At 43.3% G+C, this 22,889-nt stretch overlaps 1 protein-coding gene across 1 annotated transcript in view; it reads right to left on the bottom strand.

Moving 5' to 3' along the window:
* Positions 1-831: 831 nt before the first annotated feature.
* Positions 832-22,889, bottom strand: part of ephb3a (eph receptor B3a) — a 31,293-nt gene continuing 9,235 nt past the window's right edge. The window contains exons 3-15 of the mRNA XM_079349354.1: positions 20,929-21,601; positions 18,718-18,873; positions 15,858-16,193; positions 14,677-14,801; positions 13,518-13,674; positions 13,212-13,320; positions 12,882-12,934; positions 11,735-11,857; positions 10,819-11,066; positions 6,922-7,137; positions 6,505-6,654; positions 4,486-4,679; positions 832-2,480 (exon numbers count right to left, since the gene is read on the bottom strand). Of these exons, the coding sequence (XP_079205480.1) occupies positions 2,369-2,480; positions 4,486-4,679; positions 6,505-6,654; positions 6,922-7,137; positions 10,819-11,066; positions 11,735-11,857; positions 12,882-12,934; positions 13,212-13,320; positions 13,518-13,674; positions 14,677-14,801; positions 15,858-16,193; positions 18,718-18,873; positions 20,929-21,601 (2,652 nt within the window). The 3' untranslated portion in view covers positions 832-2,368. The remainder of the gene's footprint in view (positions 2,481-4,485; positions 4,680-6,504; positions 6,655-6,921; positions 7,138-10,818; positions 11,067-11,734; positions 11,858-12,881; positions 12,935-13,211; positions 13,321-13,517; positions 13,675-14,676; positions 14,802-15,857; positions 16,194-18,717; positions 18,874-20,928; positions 21,602-22,889) is intronic.

Genomic DNA, 22,889 nt, shown 5'->3' with positions numbered 1-22,889 from the left:
AGATAGATGCAAAAAATAATAATAATAATACAGCTTTTCACTGGAAGACTTCTTCCTCAACAGCCTTGTATGCATATTATTCATGTCCAAGGTCAAGCACGTCCACACATCTTTTTTTTTTCTATAAACGGTTAAAGCAGCGACACCACCACACAGCATTCATCTGTGATGGAGACACAAAGCTTTGACACAGATGATATATGTCGTGCTCCCTCAGTCACTGAGGGGAGTAACACTCAGCGTCACATCGTCAGCGTAAAGACACATTTCGATTTACTTCTGAAGGCCTCCATGATGACCCGGTGTGTGCACATCCTGTGAGAGCAGCAGAGCTGTTCAGAGGACATGCAGAGAACGCAACAGAACCTGTGCTCCCTCTCGTAGCTGAAAAATGGTAAAAGTATGAACTCCCTGGAGCTCCGATGAATGAGCATCCACTATGTCAATAAAAACAGAAGGTGACAGCTTCAGTCATGTGCTCCGGTTAGAGAGAGAGAGACCCAGTTTGTCTCCTGGCTGACAGACTAAAGTCCAACAACGCTGACTCTTGGTGTGAAGCCAGATTATCTTTGCTTCCTTGAAGCTTCTCCAGCAGAGACTTTTCAAGAAATCCCCAGAATAGTCCTTTGGTCTCGCTAATTGGTGAGCCGCATGGACCATGCTTTGATTAACCTTAAATCTTAATGAATTCAATCCAGAGCTGCTGCGATATTCCAGCTGAGGAGGTGAAACCCACTTGCTATTCCCTCTTTTTATGCCAACGCCGGGGAAGAGAAACCTGAGACTCCAGCCTTGGTGAACCCACCGAGAAATCAAAGAGAATACCAGAGATCTGTTTAATTATTTATTTGCATATGATTATCGTAAAAATACTGAAAGAGAAATACTTATTTTCGTTTCTGGTTTTCTGGCATTTTTTTTCTTCTTTTTACAACCTAATACACCCTTAATTGCACAGGAAAACGTCTGCCTTAACAGACACACATTTTCTTCTTTCATTTTCACATTTACTTTCAGATATGTAATGACTATTAAACTGGAATTTTGTCATTTGTTCGCTCCTCCACACTAAACAAGCATATAAACGAGGGTCATAGAGAGGCCACAGTCAGATCACATTGTTGTGGATGCTGAGCTGACTGCTCTAATAGAAATATAGTAGTACTGTATTTACAGGCAGTTGTTGTAGATTACTGCTCTGACAGCTGGCGTGCTGAAGAAAACACATATCAGGAGAAATGAACCAATGAGTGAATTTGTTCTACATCAATTTTTTTCAGGTCAGCATTAAGGTTGCGAACATGTTATCCAGACCGTGACCTTTTATTTCCCACTGATCTGGGACACACTTACACGACAGCACTACCACTGGTGCGTTTCAATTGAAGAACACTGATCTCCACACAGTCCCTTCAGTGTTAGGGAAGTTAGCTTTTCTGTCTTTGCAGAAAATGTCCTCCTTCATCCACTCATTCATGTCTGTCTGGTTTGTTGATGTGTGGAGAAAAAAACAAGCCGTGTAATAAAAAAGTTAAGCCCTGGTGCTCGTAAAAAACACTCACAAAAAAAACACTTCCTTGCAATAATAAGATAATAACTTAGCATTCAAAAACAATGCGTATATGAATCAAACAAGGTTAAGAAAAAACAGGACTTTAAAGTCCGTACAGCTAAATGCCACCAAAGCAAACAGCAAACGTGGAACTTATTTGTACTCTTCTTGTGAATAAGTTTCCACTTTGGCATGCACATGACGTGTCCCGCACAGTGTCAGTTCCATCTCCGCTCTGAAGGGGAGACATTGTGAAGACTTGGACGCTTTGTACACATTTGTAACAAGTTTGTCTCCCAGTACTCGTGGAAGACGGTATTTAAGAGGAAGCAGAGGAAAGGTGGGTTTTTTTTTTCTTCTTGTTCCTTAAAATCAACAAAATAAAAGAAGAGAGTTGGTTGGGCTCAAAAGAATCAAAGGGAAAAGATCAACTGGGTTGAAGATGTACAGGAAGGTTTTGAGTTTAAAAGTTCGATTCAAGCTTTGTCTTAGCACTGAGCCCTCGGTCTGAGGGCAGGGAGGGGAGGGGGGGGGGGGATACTGATTCCCAACCAGCAGAAAACACATGCAGACATGCAAACACAACCTGAGAAGGGGCTATAGGAAGTTTGGTTTATGTCAATAGTCACAAATCCACAAGTGTCAAGTAGAGAACACACACTGCAATGGAAAGTCTGTTGAAACACACATTAAATCTCCAGTCGGAAAAGAAATCTCCAACACGGTCCTCGTCCTGTCTCACTCTTTTCTATGTTACATCAGGCTCTTGGCGGCAGAGTTTTTTCAGGTAGTTTTTTTCCGCTCCGTATCCTCGACTCATACACGGATGGGGAGAGTTTGGCTCATCTGTTGCCGAACGATTTCCTGACTGCTGTCCGGACTCTTCCTGTTGTGTCCTGGCAGGGTCCCCCCGAGCCGCAGCAAATCCCTGCCAACACAAAGCAGCCTCACGGGTCAGCAGCAGGTTCACAGCCACTTTAAACAAAAGATACAGCTCATTATTACTTTGCTAAGTGCTCTCATTGAAGGTGGATAAAGGTCTAATCCATCTTAGCGTCGATGTAGCTAAATTCTGCAGAGTATTTGCACCTTGGACCTCGTGGATATAAACAATAAAACAGAGAAGAGTGAAAAACTGCTGATGGAGAGCTTCATCTGCCATAAATAAAGTCCAACTGAAATGCCGAGCCAAATCTATTCATCACATCTCCAGTTTTAATAAAAGTTCAACATATTTCTCAGCTATCTTGGAAAAAGCGCCAGTGTCCTTTGTTCCGCGGCCAGTGTCCTTGTTTTTAAGGCCCTTGTGGCTGAAGATACTCGACAGATAGCGCTGCATCTCATATCCTCTCCCTCCTTTTCTTATCTGCTCCAACATCAACGAGCAGTCAATGGCAGGTGAGGGGGAGACAAACACTCCCTGAATCATGCTCTGACAACATGAGCCTTTCCTTCTTCTTCTTCTTCTCCTGCTCTGTCTATCACTCGTGCTGTTGCATACAGACGAGGCGGAGTATTTATCACTGACGTGTGATCTGCTCTGTAGAAAAACATACACACATGAGCATCAGAGATACACGAATATCACCTTCCTATTGGCCCATTCAAGCATTGGGCAACTCTTCCCTGATGCATTAAAAAGCTCATTAGCAACCTAATTAAACACATTCCTCTCTTTTAGCTTCTCCTCAATCTCCCTTATTACTCACACTTCATCACCTCCTGCTTTTCCACATCAGCAGCTCTGGCTGCTTTCTGTCCTATCACCTACATTCCAGCATCCAGCCAAGTATAGGGGGAATTAAACCGAGGTCAGCCATTACATTTCCACACACAATTAGCTTCGCTGAGCCCGAATCCTGGCATAGGAGTCGCCCTTGGGGCTCCATGTTAGAGTGGAACTCTGAGCCAAGGAGCTGGCACCAGACCTGGATACTGTATGTATGAATTCAGCCTTTTGTGAAACAGGAAGCCATCACAGAGTTGAGGATGTGCGCTTGATTCATTATACATCACTACAGAGCTGAGGATCCAGCACTAATCATATTGTTGACTGGATGCCAGGTGAACAAAACTCAGAACAAACATGTCAGTGAGCGTATCTGCAGCACAACAAAGTTAAAAAACAATCCTCCGCTTGAGGACGGCTACTTATGAATAAGTCAAATACCTCACTTCCAAGGGAAAAACAGGCAGATGTCTGACTGACAAAAAAAAAAAAAAAAAAACTCAACTCAAAGAAAAATCCTCTAAAATCAACGAAAAGCAAAAACAAAGGTGGACCTTGTGATTTTTTTTTTTTGTCCAACCCGTTATTTTTTACACCGACATCTTATTCTAACACAACTCCTCTCTGCTTCTGCACAACTGTCATGTGCGATATAGAAGACCATCTCAAGCAAGGTGAAAAGGACGAAATTGCATCATCCTTCTTTGTGTTAAAAGTATCCTGCTGTTATTGAAGAAAACCCTCAAAAGCATTTGGTGCTCACATGAAGAGCCCAGCAGCAGGATAACACAGCTATACGTTCTACAAAGGTCAGCTACAGTAGCAGCCGGACTGCAAGTACACAGCCAACTTTTGACAAAAGTTCCTTTAAATCTGGAGTGAAATATCAAAGCAATTCTACTAAGAGCTTCTGCATTACCTCTAAGCTCTGGTTCCTGTTGTGCACCGAGTTTTTTCCACCATTGTTGCTCTTTACATGTTTAAGTCCAGTGAGAGTTTTTTGCTGAGGCCATTTAAAAAGTAAATTTATCAAGTTTGTTCAAAGACTTTTTGCCAAGTTGGCAACAAAGAGGTGCTGTTCTTTTTTTAAAAAAAACGGAGACTCTGTTCAAGTTTACGTGAGAAGAATCTCAACTATGACACCAATATGACTTGATTTAAACCCAGTGTAAGTGGCTAACTCAGTTCCAGCAGACAGACTTACCCTGAGTAGGAACTGGTCACCACCTTCAGACTGGCAGCATTGCGGAGCAGCTTGTCCAGGGTGCTGACGATGCGGGAGAACTTGGGCCTCAGGTTTCTCTCCTTCATCCAACACTCGAGCATCAGCTGGTGCAACACCATTGGACAGTCCATAGGCGGAGGCAGCCGGTAGTCCTGCTCCACTGCTGTCATCACCTGCGAGACAGGACCCAAAGTTCAAAGGTCACTGTCATATCTATCTATCTATCTATCTATACAGATGTGTACAGGTCTCCATCATGCCTTATTTCGAAACAGAAGGGCTCTTGGCTAACATTGATACGCTAACATGCTAACAATGTCAATGTTGGTAAAATATCTGATGCAGTGATTATTAAAGTGTGTTAGGTCTGAATCTGCTGTAGGTGGGTCACAAATAGTCACTGACAACAGATATATTTAAAAAAAGACCGACAGTGAATTACTTGAACAAGAAGATGGATACGATCCTGTGTCCTGTGCTGCCTCTGCACAGTGTTACTCATCTGTATTTAGTTCACTGTGTTTGGCCCTTTGTTAGCGCGGTGAAAGAATAATCCTTAGTTCCTGTTTTTATTATGTCCCATGTGAGAAAGAGTCTCGGCACATGCTGCCACACTGTCCAATCTTCTCTTCAGCATCTTTACAAACCTTTTAAAACTATTTTCTCAAGGATTCTCAAAGTTGCTCCTTCAAAACTGCTGTGATTGATGGGAGAAACAATAAGTGGAGGATGAAAATGTTGGCTCATTGATTTGATTTCGCCTAGCAACTGCTTTCCCCTCCGTAAGCTCTGTATGGGTTTTAAACTCCCCACAACAATAAAAAAAATTGCCATTTGGGAACAATAAAACATTTCTGCTGCACTCCTCTCCTCCTGCTGCTTGTCCTTTGATTTTTATGTCGCGCTCCTAGCCGGCGAGCACCTCTGTTTATATCTCGCATTTGTTGACTCTGTTGCTTATTGAGCGATGACTGAGGCACAAAAGGCTATTGGGAACAAAAGAGGGCCTTGACTTTGAAGCTTTCATTACTGGATGTGGGTTTTGTTATGAAAGTTATACATACATTACTGGCATTTTCATTCCGACTCCTTTTTTCTTTTTTTGCTTTATTGCTTTCAGCTTTTACAAGTTGTTTTTTTGAAGCACAATACAGAGCAGATATTCCGGTGGGAATAAAGTGGAGGTGTACACATTGCTTCAGTGCTTTTGTTTAGGACGGAGGAACCAGGAGGTTTCTTTTCTGCAAGCCTGCTGTTGTAGTTGGGCTGTCTGTGAGGTGCAGATAGCCTACAGGTAACAACGCCTGAAAAAATAATAAAAAGCTTTTTTTTTCGTGTGTATCCCTTTGTTAGTGTGAGGAGTTGGGCTTTGCAGTATGGATTTGCAGTGGGAGGGAAGGCTGTAAATAAGGAGGTAAAAAGTAGAACACAGCTGCAAAAGCATCTGCAATGAGGAGATAAAAACAGCAGGTCCAACATGTCACACTGGAAATCAAAGCCACAACAGCTCAAAGAAAGTCTCTGCCCGCGCCCTAACTTTACTGCCTTCAACGTCTGAACTGCACTCCTGAACATTTCCGGACATAGTCCTGGTGGGCTGAATGTCTGAAAACAAAAGTCAAAATCTGTTCAGCCAGACATTTTCATGCCAGCATCCCAGCGCTGTGCACATGAAGTGGGGTTTAGACAGTGTGCGAAAGCAGTAGGGAAAAGTCTGGATCATTCACAGTCAATGCAGCCGAAATGCTGCTTACACGTTTGGCAAAAAAAGACCTCTAAAGCTCATTTCTCGATTAGCCCAAAGTATGTTCATGATTTCCAATATGGCGACAACCATCATTGGGTTGATAATGCCTACTCAGACATCAATGGTTGACATCATTGAGACGACTGTGCTAAAATGATCCAGTTGGATTAACGGGGTTGTAGACACAAAACTCACAGAGGGATCATTCAGCCTGTAGAGAGGTGTGTTTGTAACATGTAAAGCTCACTCACATCCTGGTTGCTCATGTCCCAATATGGCCGCTCCCCATAGGACACCACCTCCCACATGACGATGCCGTAGCTCCACACATCGCTGGCGGAGGTGAACTTTCTGAAGGCGATGGCTTCTGGCGCTGTCCACCGGATGGGAATTTTCCCTCCCTGCTCACACACACACACACACACACACACACACACACACACACACACGTGTATCAGCTACAGTCACACTACAGTCTCATGACAGCAAACACAGACATGCAGAAGCTGATGCAAATTTCACACACGGCTTTGCACCCTAACGCAAATATTGGAACACATGAACGGTGTCACATGATTCCATATGTACAAGTGACGGCGAACAAATGAAGGCACTTGATTACACATGTATATAAACATACAGTCAGCACACAAACAGGGAATACTGACCAGGGAGCTGGTGTAAGTGGGGTCAGCAGACGTGTCGTCCAGGAAGCGTGACAGGCCGAAGTCTGAGACCTTGCACACCAAGTTACTGTTGACCAGAATGTTCCGGGCAGCGAGGTCTCGGTGGACGTAGTTCATATCTGACAGGTACTTCATCCCCGAGGCGATGCCACGCAGCATCCCCACCAGCTGTGTCATCGTGAAGCGCCCGTCATTCAGCTACAAAAAAAACACAGCAGCCAGAGATAGAGCAGAGAGGGAAAGGGAGGAGGGGAAGAGGAGGTTAATGAGGGAGGCGAGGGAAGCGAGGGAATGAGAAATGAGAAAAAAGATAGGTTGAAATAGCGGAAAGGAGACGATAGGGAAGAGTAAAGAGAGGAGATAAGGAGAAAATACCAAAGAGTCGATCAGTCACCGAGCCACATAAACATGACATCTGTCATCATGCTCCTGACAGTCCCTGACAGCCGACCTTTTCACACATGCTGTCCAATTAGCTGATTAATTAGAGTCTTTACTGTCATACTAAAACCATTAACGCTCAATGTTGGCAGCAACACAAAAACAAGGAGGAAGCTGCAACAATCACAACCAGGCAACTGAAGGGATTTCACTTTTTTTTTTTTTTTTTTTTAAACGAGTCCTTGTAATCATTTGTGTGGAGCTCTTTTTAAAATGCAAGTGACAACACGCTTCACAAAGACAGAAAATTACAACAAGCCAGTCACAAAAAAACATCAGCGATTTTTATACAGCTAAATAAAATAGGGTAGTAATCATTCTGATGAGGATAAATATGATGAACACATCCTAAATATCAAAATGTATGTAAAAAAAAAGAAAGAAAAAAAAAAGGATGTTTAAAGAAGAAGGTGAAACTAGCTGACTCAGTGCACCTAACCTGATTAAACACAGCTTTGTTTGCAGGTTCTTTTGCTGCTCAACATTAAAGCGAAAATCATCCGGGAATTATAAATGCACGTTGCTCAAAGCCTTTTTTAGTTGGTAATTTAAAAGACCTTCATTTGCAGATTTTTGCCCTTTCTTATTAACATTTGAGAAGCATGAAACAAAATCAGAGATCAGGGTTTCAGGGTTTAATTTAAGATTCTCCACGTTTATAAAGCGTGACATGGAGGGATGAACAGGAGACGCTTATAAATCAGGACTCCCGCCTGTGAAACCACGCGTGTGGATTGCCACCAATCCATCGCAAGTCAATACACAATTACCCATTATCAAAAACGAGAAATTCTGCAAACCTGAAGAGGCTGAATCTTCCCTGTGAGGTTTTCTCACATGACCTGAATATTAAGTAGATTTTTTGAAGGGGGAAAGAAAAAAACAATTTTCGACATAATCAATCCCATCTTTGACTCCAGAAAGAGACGGCAAAGAACACAAGACGTGACATGACAAAACCATAAACATCCTGCTTTGTAGTCTGCACACTTCACTGAAGTCTGACAGCAAAGCACACTAGGATGGATGGATGTGTAAACAGCCATGATTCATAGCAGGCGCTCAAAGCCACAGCTCAGTGTATGTATGAATGTGTGTGTGACTTATTTCTGTGTATCTGCGTCTAAATGTCCATATGTCCTATGAATGTGTGTGTGTGTGTGTGTGTGTGTGTGTGTGTGTGTGTGTGTGTGTGTGTGTGTGGGTGGGTGTGTGTGTGTATATATCCAGGAGATGATTTACAAAGTCTCATGAGACACACATTGAAAGTTTGTTCAGCGAGCGTTTGGTGTCTTCATTAGAGAAGAACTCAGAGTTCCTCTGATTCACAGGCTGGGTGACACCAGGGCGAGCGAGGGTGAGGACGGCACAGGCCGCGGAGACATTTGTGTTATTATGGGACAGCTGAGTGAGAGGAGGAGGGTGAGATGGAGGAAGAGGCTCAGGCTGGAGTCAGTGATTAAGAGCTGTGGCTAATGATTGATTAATCACTCCATGGTTGAATTGTCCGCAGTGTCAAATGTCAAGAAAATAGTAAATATTGTCCATTACAGTGTCCAAGATCCCACATCGGTGTTTCCACACGAGAAGCAATTGGTAATAACTTCATTAATGTTTCATCATTTCAGTCCGTTTTGAAAAGCGGACAATTATTTTTGCTTTCAGCTCTGCGGATGTGACAATTTTCTGCCTCTCTTCTGACAGTAAATTGTTGGTCGAACAAAAACAAGCTATTTGTAGATGCCACCTGGGGCTTTTCACTATTTCCCTGACATCTCATAAACAAGATGATTAAGGATTTTTGAGAAAATAATTGTCAGATTAATCGATACAGATGTTATCAAGGCTATTTCCAACTCCTTTCCCAACTTGAGAACGTTAAAGAGCCGAAACAGTTTCACTGATAAAGCAGCCAATAAACATGTTTCAATGGATAATCGCAGATAATCAAATAATTCAACATCCATCCATTGTCCTCCGCTTCATCCACCAAATATATCTAATCTAAAGAAATGAAACAAAGGATCTTCATATTTTTTCTACATTCTTCCATGATAAAAGATGAAAACTAGAAGACAGGAGCAGACCATCATTGTCACCATTGATGACATTTGGTAGATTTTGTTTGTTTTGTGGCAACAAGTCCGAGTGGAATTAAATCTTGATCCCCAGAAGACAACATCATATGTTTGTTTTTCCTTACTGAACAACAAGTGGGGACGTTTACTTTGAAATATTAACCAACCACACTTCAGCCCAATTTCTTTCATCCAATCCTGCTGCTGCTGAACTTAAAGTCTGTTTTCCTCTCTGCTCTGTCAATCATTGCAACCCTCCTTCCCCCCCTCAGGTCACCTTTAATCCATTCCTTCAGTGTCTGGGTTAAGTCCTTCAGATGTCCTTTCCTGCTCCCGGCCTCTCTTCCTCTTTACATACACAAAGACTTCACGATGGGGTAATCTTGCCAAGAGCAATTCAACAATTCACACACTTTTCTTAACTTGTAAAAGGCATTGTTCACTTTGAATTAAGTCTCTCCTAGTTGAAATAGATGGAGGCAGTTAATCACACATTAGAGAAAATGGTGTCAGCAAATGATAGGCACTCTGTGCCTGAAGAAAATCACGCAGAAAAAACATCAGTAAATTGTTCTGTCTGATTTTGTAAATTCAGATATACAGTGTGTCTATAGAGACGGGAAACATCAGTAGAATATGCAACATAGGTCTAAAGGCCAAAGTGAAGCATTATTCCTCACAGTAACACAATAAACACAGAGGTAGGAAACTACTCTCACCGATAACCTGAAATGTCTCAACTTCTAAACAATCAGCTGTTCTAAGGTAAACACCAGCAGAAAGCCATGGATCCAGTAGAAGCAATAAGTAACCTCATCCAGTAGAACAGTTACAGTAAGGACTTCTTCACAGTGCAGCCATGCAAGAAAACAGGTTTATTGGATGTAAATGACATGTAATGGCCCCCACGCAGCTGGAAATGTACTGTGTGACACCTCATTTCTCACCTCGCCTTTGTTCAGCAGTTTGTGTAGGTGGAAGTGGTCTGTAACAAACCCTGATCGGTAATGTATTCTGCAGTTGTACAAAGGCTCTCTAATACAGTGCTGCAAACACATCCAAAGGTCTGCTGTGTGACAGTTTTCCACCAGGAGTTTGAGTGTTGCAAAGCCTGTCAGCATCAGTCAGTCACGTCAGGCAGAGACACTATGCCTGTCTGCAGGCGTTATATTGCACATTTAATCTCTATCACTCAGCAAGCGAGCGCCTCGGGGTGTTTTACAGTGAGTAAAACATTCCGATAACCCAGAGGTGTCGTGAATGACTGTCTGTGCGTGTGTGTTCTTCTCCGCTTTGATACAAACAATAAGTAATCTTCTCTGTCAGAGGTGTCGCGGCACACGCCTCACACCAAGCTTACCCTGAGGAAAGAATCGAGCGCTCCATTCTCCATGAACTCGGTGATGATGAGGACCGGGCAGCTTCTGGTCAGGACGCCCTCCAGCCGGATCACGTTAGGGTGGTCGAACTGGCCCATGATGGAGGCCTCAGCCAGGAAGTCCCGCCTCTGTCGCTCGGTGTAGCCGGCTTTCAGCGTCTTGATCGCCACGACCATCTCTCTGCGGCTGGCCTGTTTGAGACGTCCTCTGCAAACCTCGCCAAACTCACCTGGTTCGAGAAAATAAGGTAAGGGGAGGAGGGGGTGTAGGGTGGTGGGGGAGAGGAGGTTCGAGTGAGAGGAGGGGGTGGAAGGAAAGTGCAAGGAGAGGGAACGTTAATGGTCGGATTCGGGAGTGAAGGAACTGATTTGAGAGAGTCGAGGGTCGGCTTTAGCTGTGGGAAAGGACTTGAGAAGACGTGGGAAATAAGGACGGGATATCAGAGGTCAAAGATATTTGGGAGAGAGGGAGTGGCAGGTATTGATCGAGTGTGCAACCTGGGACCAGTGTAAGGAGACAGAGGATGGGCAAGGAGTTTGGGGGGTCTGCATGTGGTGCCTGAGTGTTCACAGGGAAGAGAAAGAGAGAGAAAGAAAGAAAAAAAGAGACAGGGAGGATTGGACGAACAGGACCACACTGTCATTTGAAGGTGAAGTTAGGACACAACATGCCGCTGGAGAGAAAGATAGAAAAAAAAAAGAACAGACTCAAGGGGGGATTTGAGCGAGAAGATTTTCGCTTCAATCCTTCCCACTGGCAGCTCTCATGCACACTCTGAGTCCTAAAGAGGGACTCTCTTATATAACAGACCTCGGGGCTTGATGGCAGACTTCTGTTCGAATAAATGATTAATAAATCTTTCTCTACCCTTGTGAACAAAACAACAGCGCTGTTTACCTGCACCAATGACTTCTTCTATTTTCACACAGGAGATGTCGATCTCTTTGGCAAACTCGTGGACAGCGTCGTTTGGGTCCTCGTAGGTGAAAGGGTCGATGTACACTTTGACTCCAGGAGAAACTGAGAGAGAAAAAATTCACAGACAAATCAGCATGTAGCCGCAGCTGCCTGGCTAATATGGCTAAAACAACTTGAAATTCTACTATTCATATCCATATATCTAATATATATGAGAAAACATTTGTTAAATTTGAGCCAGAATAATTAAATCATTTTCGGGATATATGCTGGACATTATTCCTCATGAGAGTAAAGTGGTTAGCTTAGCTTAGCATAAAGACTGTAAGCAGGAAAAAACAGCTATCACACAAAACCACTTTTATGCCATAGTTTAACCCTGCTGAAGGTAAAATGTTAAATTGTCACTTCTTGTTTGTGCTTGAATTGGGGGCCATGTTTTTGGACAATTTCACGTACACTGCTACTTGTTCATTCGTGGGAATCAGAGACTCTTAGTGTAAGATTTATCAAACGCTCGAAAAAGCCGGGCTACCTGCTTCCATGTCTAGGCTATGCTAAACTTAATCCCTTGTGTCTTTAGCTTCATATTTTATGTACAGACACGAGAAAGGCATTTATTTTCTCTCAGCAAGAGAGTTAATTATGAGAATTTCCCCAAAATAAAAAGTGATCTCACAGAAAGTCTGTGCACATTTATTTCACCCTTTTATTATTAGGATAAAGGAACGTGTGTTAACTACTTATCTAAAAACTTGTGATCTGTTTGATCTTTATTAATTTATTTCCTGCTTAACTAATTCAATGATCAGGAACATTCCTCATTAATGAACAGAAAACATAGATACTAAGGGAGCCGGACTTAGCGTGAGGCTCATTGAATGTATGACCACATACGCAGTAATTAACATTTCCTGTACAGTAAAGTTCACATTCAAAGGGTACTTTGAAAAAAGGGGCCAAACAAGATACAGACAGCACGGTCAGAGTTTCCTCTGTACTAATAGGGAAATGGCCCTGCTTCAATCAGGTGATTAGATAATTGATTAAATCAGGTGGATAACCGCACTGGCATGACCAAAGGAACACAGGAGCGACAGTTCTCACGCTGAGCACACAAGCTTACTGTATTGCTGTAGTTTCTCAGTGTACTCCAGCTCTGAGCCGCTGCGCTGCTTCCTGTAAACAAGCAGCACATAAACAGAGTCACATTCAAATAATCATCCTTGACCGTTTTCATAAAGAACGAAAAACATCTGACTGGACTATAAGATGAAACCACTGGAAGAGGAGCTCTGTCTTTTTTTTTCTCCGGCAGAGCTTCTTTTTGAAGTAAAGTTGTTAGTATGCACCCTTTGAAAGCATGTTAAAATTTAATGAGCCTCTTTGTTCAGGCTCTAACTAACAAAATGAAACATGTACTTCAGCCTGTCAGCAATAAATATCAAACACTTACTTAAGGCAGACAACAGCAATAACCACCATGGCAACAATGACCACCAGACCCGCAGAGGCAGAGCCAACGATGAGAGGCAGCTGGTCCTGCACCGACTTCTGAGGGTCACCTGGACCACATAACATGCAGACACACATGAGTAAATAACACCAGAAACACCAGCCTGGAGATTAAAGGTTAGCCTGTACTGCAAGTGTAAAGCCTGCTAAAGCAGCAATAAAAACTACTAAGCGAGAACCCTCATTAGGAAAGCTTTAGAAAAGATTATCGAGATCAGACTTGGAGTTGTAGAGAGTTTATCCGTACTGTGGAGGTTGGTGCTGAAATCCATGGGGTTGCTGTATCGTCCGTATCCTGCAACAGTGCGAGCCCTGACCTGCACCACGTAGGGCGTAGCAGCCCTCAGCCCCTCCACCTTGGCTGAGCTGTGCTGGGATGTTACTGTGTGGGACATCACCTGGCCCTAAAGTGAAACACAGCAGCTGCATCAAGCTTCTCCAGAAGCTGCAAATGTTTGAGTTCTGCCTCAGCATTGGTATGCCCTAGCTTTAGTAGGCTAATGTAAGCTAATGTTCGTTAAATTTAACACAAGCTCAGTTTTTAAGCTTTAGCCAAACAAAAAGAACTTCGCAAGTATAAATTAATAAGCAATAAAAACACATTTTACTCATTCAAAATGTACATATTTGAATAGGATATTACAGCCTCTCAATCTGGCACAGCTATTCTTTTATTGTGAATAATGTTAGCTAATGTTAGCTAACTTAGATTTTGCAAGCCAATATTACAGGGTAAGTTGGCAGTTTTCTTTTGAAACTGAAACTATCAACGTCCCCTTAGCTTATATGTAAATTTTGTGTTCACAAAGAGTGTTGAGAAAAGTCACTAATAACTTGAAGGCTGTTTTCCAGACAAGAGTTGTAGCATAAAGGTTCAGGTGACGGATTCCTTAAGTAGCAGGGTTAGCCTCCTCTTCTAAAGCTTTAACTAGGAAGTGATATTACATATACATTACAGTTATATATACATTTGCTATTGCATTTCAAATGAACCTACTACTTTGGCCTGCTGTCAATCAAATTCATTTGGTACTAAAACTGGTGTGTTACTGAAACAGACATTTTCATTCTTTAACACAGTGTTGTTTTTAGACTGAGGAGCCGGCAAGGATCTAAGAATCTTTGTTTTTACCACAAAAGGTTAAAAGAAATGTGTATAATAACTACAGGGCATTACTTGGGAAGTCTACCAGTGAGGAAGCATTTACATCAGCCATTTTTGAAGTCTGACTTGCTCATACTCTCCAGCAACAAACATTTCTATCCGCCAAACGCATCATATTTCCGTGTTACAGTTTTCTCCACTCTTAAAAGGCTTCTGTAGATACAGGGTTGGAAAAGTTCAGAGTCAATAAGGCATACAGTGTGACCTAGATAGATGTAACAGCTTCAAATTCAGAGCTTACCCTCTCATGGTATTTAATTTCGTAATCGAGGATGACCCCATTTGGTTTCTCAGGCGGCAGCCATGACAGACTGAGTGTGTCTGAGGTGGAGCGCATCAGATGAACGGTAGGCACAGCTGAAGGTGCTGCAGTGAGACAATGGAGAGGACACAGGTTACACATTGAGTCTCTTCATATTCTTAGCCGCCAAGGGTTTCTCCTTCCAAGTCACAAACCATTAAAGAGAGATAATGTTATTCAAAATCTTTCAACCGGAACAATTTAGGAAAAACGCTACATGTTTCACCTTCACAGCATTCTGCAGTTTATTGATTAGTGAGGCCTGAAAGTGACTCAATTGACAGTCATTGTATTGGGTCCATAAACTGCAGAAAGCTGGATTAAGTGCAGGTTAACTGGGAGAGTAATTACAGTCTGTGGAAAGGTGCTGAGTGATGATGACGCTGCAGATATTAAGAGGAGGTGTTGAAAGGTGACATTGTCAGTGATGGTTGACAGGGCTGAATTCTGACACACACGTATGTATGTATGTATGTGTATATATATATATATATATATATATATATATATATATAGATATATATACACACACACACATACAGTACATATATACACACACACACACACACACACACAAATCTATATACACTATATACATATATATGTATATATATAATATCACGTCAGAGTCTTAGAAGCTACAGCAGGCATTCCTGAGCTGGGGGGGAGGGGGGGGGGGTCGGTGCCTTGCTCAAGGGCACCCTTGCAGTGCTCAGAAAATAGCCTGGCATCTCTTCAGCTACCTCTGCATCGGGACTCGAAACAACAACCCTCGGGTTCCCAACCCAAGTCCCTATGGACTGAGCTACTGCCGCTCTCAACATATAAATATAAAGTATACTTCATACATACAAAGTATACTTACCTATGATTTAATCTAGCCTTCCTTTTGTTTCTTTAGAAAATCTCCTGCTGTTTGTTTTTCTCTCCAGTGTTTACTGTGCATGTTAACTGATAACATTGCTCTGGCTACCAAAAGTCATGAATACACTGATTGACATTGACTGAATGTAACCATCCTGTCCCATCATGTTGTTAAGTGCTATTGATCCAAGCTGCCCTAAGAATTAACTCAGTTTGTGGATACATTAAGTGTGTCTGACTGATGTTCTTTTACTAACCGGCTTGGTTGGTGGTGATGTTGACCGTAGAGTAGCTGGGCGAGGTGGGGTTTTTCCCAGAAACCCCGTTGACCGCCTGTACCTCGAAGCTGTAGCGGGTGTGAGCCTGCAAGTTCCTCACCACAACCTTCCTCTGTCGCAGCCCCAGCCTGCGAGGAGCGATGTCAACGTTGTCGTCGCAGCGCGTGCAGGGGCTCCGGTCCTGCAGGCATTTCTTACACACCACGTTGTAGACGAGGTCGCTCCTCCCGCCGGTGTCCTCAGGCTCCTCCCACTCCAAGGACAATGACGTCTCGTTCACGCTGGAGATAACGTTGCGAGGGGCTGAGGGGATCGCTGCACAAAGACGCACACACAAACACAGACGCATGTAGGTGTTTAATAGGTGGGCAGGAAGAGAAAAGCAAACAGCTGAGGCTTTAGTCATGTTCCCTATGCAGTGCTTCCATTATCCTCCCTGAATGGTGCATTAATGTTTCAGTATGGCTGTAAGAAGGCAACAACAGGATGTACTACTCATACAAACAAAGAGTTTAGTCCTTTTAAAAAATATATATTATAAAACCAGTTTACACCAAAGACTGTAAAAAAAAAAAAAAGCACCAATAAAAGTTTAAAATTGCTTAACATGCCCCAAACAAATCTTTTATACAGAGAAAAGTGCAATGAGGCATGTAAAACATAACAATGGGAGAAATCATTCCTGGTGCTAATAAATAAATCAGCATATTCAGAAACAGGAGAATAAAAACATTGTCTTATGCACAAGCAGAACTACCACTGTTCATCACTAAGTAATGCTCCTTCATGAAAAGCACAATCCTTCACAGCTCTACTCCAAAACCGGCCTCCATCATCCCGATGTATGTGTAACCCATCATGGTGCAAGGTCTTAATCCATACTTCATATAAATTCATGATCTTTTATCAGTACAACCTGACTCCATGTTTCAGTAGGCAGTGCTGCGCTATGAGTGAAGAGTGTAGGAAACCTGGATAAAGTGCGATCACCACAGAGGGGGGCAACAAAGATTTTCGTTCTCGTTTTTATCCTATTTCAGCGAGAGAAGAGACAGGGCTCAGGCTCTAAGCTTCCAGCTGCAGAGAGTCTATCCTGTTTCGAAGCAGGAAGAAAAAGAGACAAAAAGAGCGCAATAGGAAGACTCTCAGGCCGTCAGCTCGTGTCGGCCAAAACTGCCAGTCTGCGTTCAGCTTGCCCTGAGCTGAGTTTCACTCTTACTGTCCTTCCTAATTAAGGCTGCACAGTTCAGAGTGGAGGCTCTTCTAATTGGACACCCGTCTAAAACACACGCTGAGCCCAAGCTGCCGGCCATTGAAAAGCTGAGCCGCTCTTGTGCAACACAGCGCTCCAAACACAAAGCACATTCTGGCTGGCACAAACTCTGACAGACCGCAGGGACGGAGCTGTCATCCCTGTGTGTGTTTGTGTTTGTGTTAGTGTGTGTTTTTGTTCAGAGGTGGCGCTTGTGTCCATGCACGCCTGTCTGTGTATGCTGGTCAGTGTCCACAGTGTTCCTGTGACAAGGATCTGGGGGAGACAGTTGCGGTCCGTGTGCGTCATTTAACGCGGCGAAAGGCCCCTGGGGGGGTGATTTTACACGGTCAAAGCAGCACATGTCGCTCTCCATCAGCACGACGGCTGGGACTTCTCTCTCAGGCCTGAACATGCAGAACAAGCACGGACGCTGCGTTCTAGACAGACAAGACTAGTTTGAAAGTGGAATTAGGCTGCAGACTTTTGACAGATTTATAATTTACTTGTTACAGTTTGAGAGGAAATATCAGCTTCGATAATCCTTTACTAATCTCGCAAACAGAGAACTTTACAGTTTCACAGCAGCAAAGCCGGATAGCAGAAGAAAATCACACAAAAAATTAAAAAATTTAATTTCATAAAAATATTAAAATGTACAGCTATTGTGTTGCTATAGTGAATAATTTTAGAAATGTACGAAGACGATTAACAGTCATTTCGAAACAGCCTTTAACCCTCAGGACTTCATGTGGAGGTTTCAGTGTTTTGTTTTTGTCAACTTGTGAATGTTATAGTATGAAGAGCTTACAAACACGGATTAAAAAGGTGTTTTCCCTTTTCCCACAAGGGATTAAGGCAGACAGCACAAACCAGCTACGTGTGAGCCCCAGCTGTTTAACTGTAAAGTGTGGAATTCATTTAATATTCAAAAAACGTATATTGCACCAATCCAATAACTTCACAACATGATCACCACATAAACATTAACGCCATTTTGAACTACAATTGTTTCGGGGTATTTAGGCGAGAAAGGAACAAGTCATGAACACATCAGGCAGATATCATCAGCTTCTAAATCAATCTGTGCAGAAAAGACATGAGACAGCCATGAAGGCCGTTTCTATCAGCACAGAATGTCTCTCTGAAGTGTCTAAGGCCAAGAACAATAACTTTATTCTTGTATGATTGGATCAGCAAAAAACTCAGTGTCCTCAATGCTTCTAGTTTAGTTATCTGATTAGTTTCACACATCATGTGAATGATGTGTGAATTACACACACGTCCATGAATTCAAGCTTCTTCATACTCTTTTCTGCAAAAGGAAAAAAAAAACTGGCATCACAGTGTGCAGCGTCTTTATTTTCATGTCATGTCTTGCCCCCTGAGCCCCCATCAAACAGAAACATTTTCACGCTGAAAGTGAGTGGGAACTCAGGGTGGCCTGAAATTTCCTAGCAGCTTAACACGATCATTGCAACCGTCATTAAAGATTCAACCTGGCACTAATTGTTTACTGTGCGTGTCGTACTTTTAAAAAAATGGGATCAAGGACTTTTTGAGTGAGCGCATTGGATGATAACTTACTGGTGCAGTCTGAGTCAGGGGGGTCGCTGTCAGCCCGGTAAAAGCTACTCTGGCAGGGACAAATGTTGGCTCCTCGTGCACTGGTGCGACTGTTGGACGGACAAGGGGAGCAGGATCCCTCCCCGAATTTGGATTTGAAGGTTCCAGGGATGCAGGCTGAAAAAGCGGGAGAGGAGATAAAACGGAACAATGAGACGAGGAAAACAAAAACAAACGCTAAGCTGTCACTTATCTTAGAGACAAGCCGCTGTCATATCTGCCACAGAACAAAAACTGTACCTTTGAAGCACCTGCGATGTTCGATTTTTTTGTGCAGAAAACGCTGATAAAAGGTAAGAAATGGCAAACACTTCAGCGTGAGGTCTTATCTATACATTTGCATCTGCTCTTTCGTTCTCACTCCCTTTTCCAGGTGACATTAATCTCCCCTAAAAGAGAGTCTGGATGACAGCTAAGTTTCATGTTGAAGAGGAGGAGAAGTGGGATAAAGATGAAGATAGACTGTTGACAGGAGATTGCTGTTGTCAGACAAACAGGGATGGAGAATGCTTTTGGAATAGGAGGGATACACCCCAAACCCATCAATCAGTGTCTGTTGGGTCCAAAACCACAGCGCTGCATACAAACAAGGCGTCCACATGCATGCAGAGTGGCTCCATAATAAGCCAATAAATCAATTCAAATGAAGGCACATCGGATCGGACGTAAATTAGCTGAGGATAGTTGTTAGGAAAATATACAAAGCGTATGGTGATCGCGCACGATGTGTCCAAGCGATTAATTCAAATTCAAAAAGTGTCACGCTGAAGGTTGCCTGATATCGAGTCTTAGGGATAAACCAGCATAAGCCCAGACTAAAGACGGATTCAGATAAAGGGGATTAGCAGCAAAAAGGCCTGGGTATGTCTGCCTCCAGAGCCCCATGTTTTACTGTTTGCTACATTCCTAACTGGTGCTGTAAAAACTGGGGTCTCTGGCAAACATCTGTCCTGTCAGCATGAGGGCGTCTAAAATCCAGCAGAGGGAGAGAGGGAGCAATTAACTAGTTTAGTCTAAGTGGTCTTTCTGTTTTAACTCCCAACAATGGCACTTGAAGGAAAATCTGCGCAGCTAATGGCTCCACATTGTAGCTCTAAAGCCATGCAATAAAAAGCTAAAGATGATAAGATGAGAATGCTTTGGGTTTGTTTTTTTTCCTGTCATAATTCACAGAGACCTTCAGGGCTCTGGCCTCTCTGATCTGATTTATGTCTCTTCTCTTACACAGAGCGTCATCATCTTCTTTCATCTGTTTGTTTTCCTTACTTCCTTTAAAGGACACACACTCCACACACTGGCACACAATCCTCTTTGCAGCACACGATTATACCCCCTGTTTTTGATGCACTAATATTTCCCCTCTTCTCATCCCACTTTTGTCTCCTCCTCTCCTTCCCTCTTTTTCCTTCCCCCTCTCTCCGTCTCGAGCAGCAGTTGGCTGCGAGCGCGGCGAAACTAGAGGTAAGAAATGAAATGTCTGAGTGATTAATGTAAGCGTGGCAGTGTTGGCTCACGTTTGTCTGAATGGTGTTAATGAGTGTGGCCGCCTGTAGATTAACTAACGGGAGGCCGTGGAGGAAATTGCACTTCCTCATCGCGGCGGCTCGCTGAAGCCCTGGAGAGCTTTTTATCAGGCTTTGGCGGCAAGCTTTTAACCTTGAGCCGCCAAATGGCAACGAATGAGCTCTTCCGCGCGTGTTTCCACGCTATTTCTCAGGCCCAGGTGAGCGGAGGCTTTGCTTGTCTGTCTTTGACTTCCTGCAGCCCCTCCCCCCCTCCTTCCTTTTCATTCTTCTCCTTCTGGCTGCTGTTCACATCCCATCTCTGGCGATTCACACCTTTTACCTCACACTATCTTCCTTTCTCTGTTTAAATCTTCTCCTCTGGAACCCCTTTTCTTTCTATTATCTGAATGTTTCTCTCAGCCACTTGATTTTGTGCCTTCCCAGCTACCTCGTTCGCTCCCTCCCATCCTGCTCTCACAATATTTGTATGCTGCTCCTCTCTGCAACACCTCATTAATTCATACTCTCCTCCACCCTCCTTCACCCCCCCTTTTCAGGAGCCACACAATAAATGCAGAGAAGAGGGCACACACTGAGGTGACTTGCACTGAGCATATAAAGGAGGTTTGGTTAAATAAAAGTCGAAATGTCTGTTAACCACACATACCCTGGCACTGCGTGTCGTCTGCAGAAGGTTCAAAGCCTGCGACGCAGGTGCACGAGCCTACAGGAACCATCCACTCGCCGTCCCCGTTGCAGTAGAGCTTCAGAGGCACGGAAACTTCCATGGCGTTAGTCACACAGGCGCCGGGAGCAATCACTAAAGAGGTGGCTTCTGCCCCTGTAGCAGTCTCGGGGAAAACGGCAAAGTTGGCGATAGTCGTCGAGCACTTCTTGAAGAAAACCCTGACAGAGATGAGAGACATGCAGGCGCCCAGGTCCTGGAATGCCAGGTAGAAGCCTGCCTTAGAAAGCGGGCCAAAACTCCGTACTTTGGTGTTGATCCTTCCCGCCTCCAGCAAAGAGAAACTCTCATCTGGGGCGATGGTGTCCACCTTCACATAGGGGTTCTCCCTCCACAGTGGGTTGGTGTCCGTAGCTGTGTCCCCCTCGGATTCGTAGTAAAACAGATTAAACGTCTCTTTGCATGAGCCAGGGATGTTGGGGATGCTGGCACAGTCACGGACTGAGAACTTGAGCTCCACATAGACTCGTAAAACGCCCTTGCGGGGGATAAAGTCCGTCCTGAGCCAGTTGTTCTGGTTGGGCTGTCGGACATTGCACACTTGGTAGGTCCTGATCGGGCTCATTGAGTCATCGTAGCCGCTCACTTCCTCCCACTGTGAAGACAACAGAAAGACACTCTGACACAGGAAAAGAGAACAGCTGGATACCTGGAAAAACGTCTAGCAATCCTTATTAAAGTTATCCCAACACCGATATCAACACTGATACCAAACCAGTTAACGATACAAAAACCAGTACTGACACCAATAGAGATACAATACCAACCCTCATACCAATACAAATAAAGACACCACTGATGATCATACCAAGACCGACACAGATAGCAATACCAAAAACAAAACGAGAAGTATTTCTGATACCAATACCAAGGCAAACCTGTTACAATACCAATACCCCTTAATACCAATACAGATTCAGACCAATAAAGATAACACAGCCTCTGACACTGCCTTGAAGGTTGGATTTGATAGTATTCCAGCTAATGTACTGATTCATCATGAGCCTGGTTTTTCTTAAAAGGACACTTTTTCTTGCAAGTTAGTCTGGGCTGGACATTGTTGAGCAATCAGTGTTTTCTACCAATATTTGATCACACTTGACTCTGACAATATGTGGTACGAGTCAACACTCAAATCCAGGTATCAAATGTGGGTCCGTATTAGGACAGAGAAAATGGTGTCGGAACACCTCTGCTCTTCATCACTAGCGATGAAGACAACAGTGGTAGAGTTGACTAAAATGAGGTTACATTGAATTGATTATCTAATGTGTTTCATTGACGCGACAACAGTTCTGTTTCTGAGCCACTGAGCTACAGCAGAAGCCCACTTATCAAATATGTTGGTAATTAATATTGAGTAATGTTATACGTGGTGCATCTTAATACAAACCATTCAAGCATAGAGGGCATTCAAAGCAGCAAACAAGTGGAGGGATGAAAGTAAAAATCTGAATGCAGCACACATCCCCACTGTGTTTACTGTGTACATGAGGCCTGTGAGGAATCATTCGCTGCTAAAATGATTCTAATTACATGAATCATTCAGAAAATTCCAATCATTTGAGACTATTAATAGAAAACATTTTCCCATTAAAACTGATTTCACGCATTATACCTATTTGACAATCCGTTCTGATGCTGATCACGTGTTGCTGGTTGTGAGATAGAGGGATGTTTTGCAGCTAGAAGACCGTCACAAATGTGTTGGTGCACGTACAGTTGCTCAAACACAAACTGCAGAGACGCACATATAGGAAGCACACAAATCGCTGAAAGCAATTGAAATCAACTGAAGAGGAGATTTGGTTTCTATAACACATAAATGTGTTATCTGTGCTGGCAGGGGTGAGGGCATAAAACTGTATATTTCCCCTTATATC

Source organism: Symphodus melops (assembly GCF_947650265.1).
Source record: "Symphodus melops genome assembly, chromosome: 7".
Lineage (NCBI taxonomy): Eukaryota > Metazoa > Chordata > Actinopteri > Labriformes > Labridae > Symphodus > Symphodus melops.
Note: the sequence above shows the minus strand (reverse complement) of the source record. Positions and strands in the feature narration are given on the sequence as shown.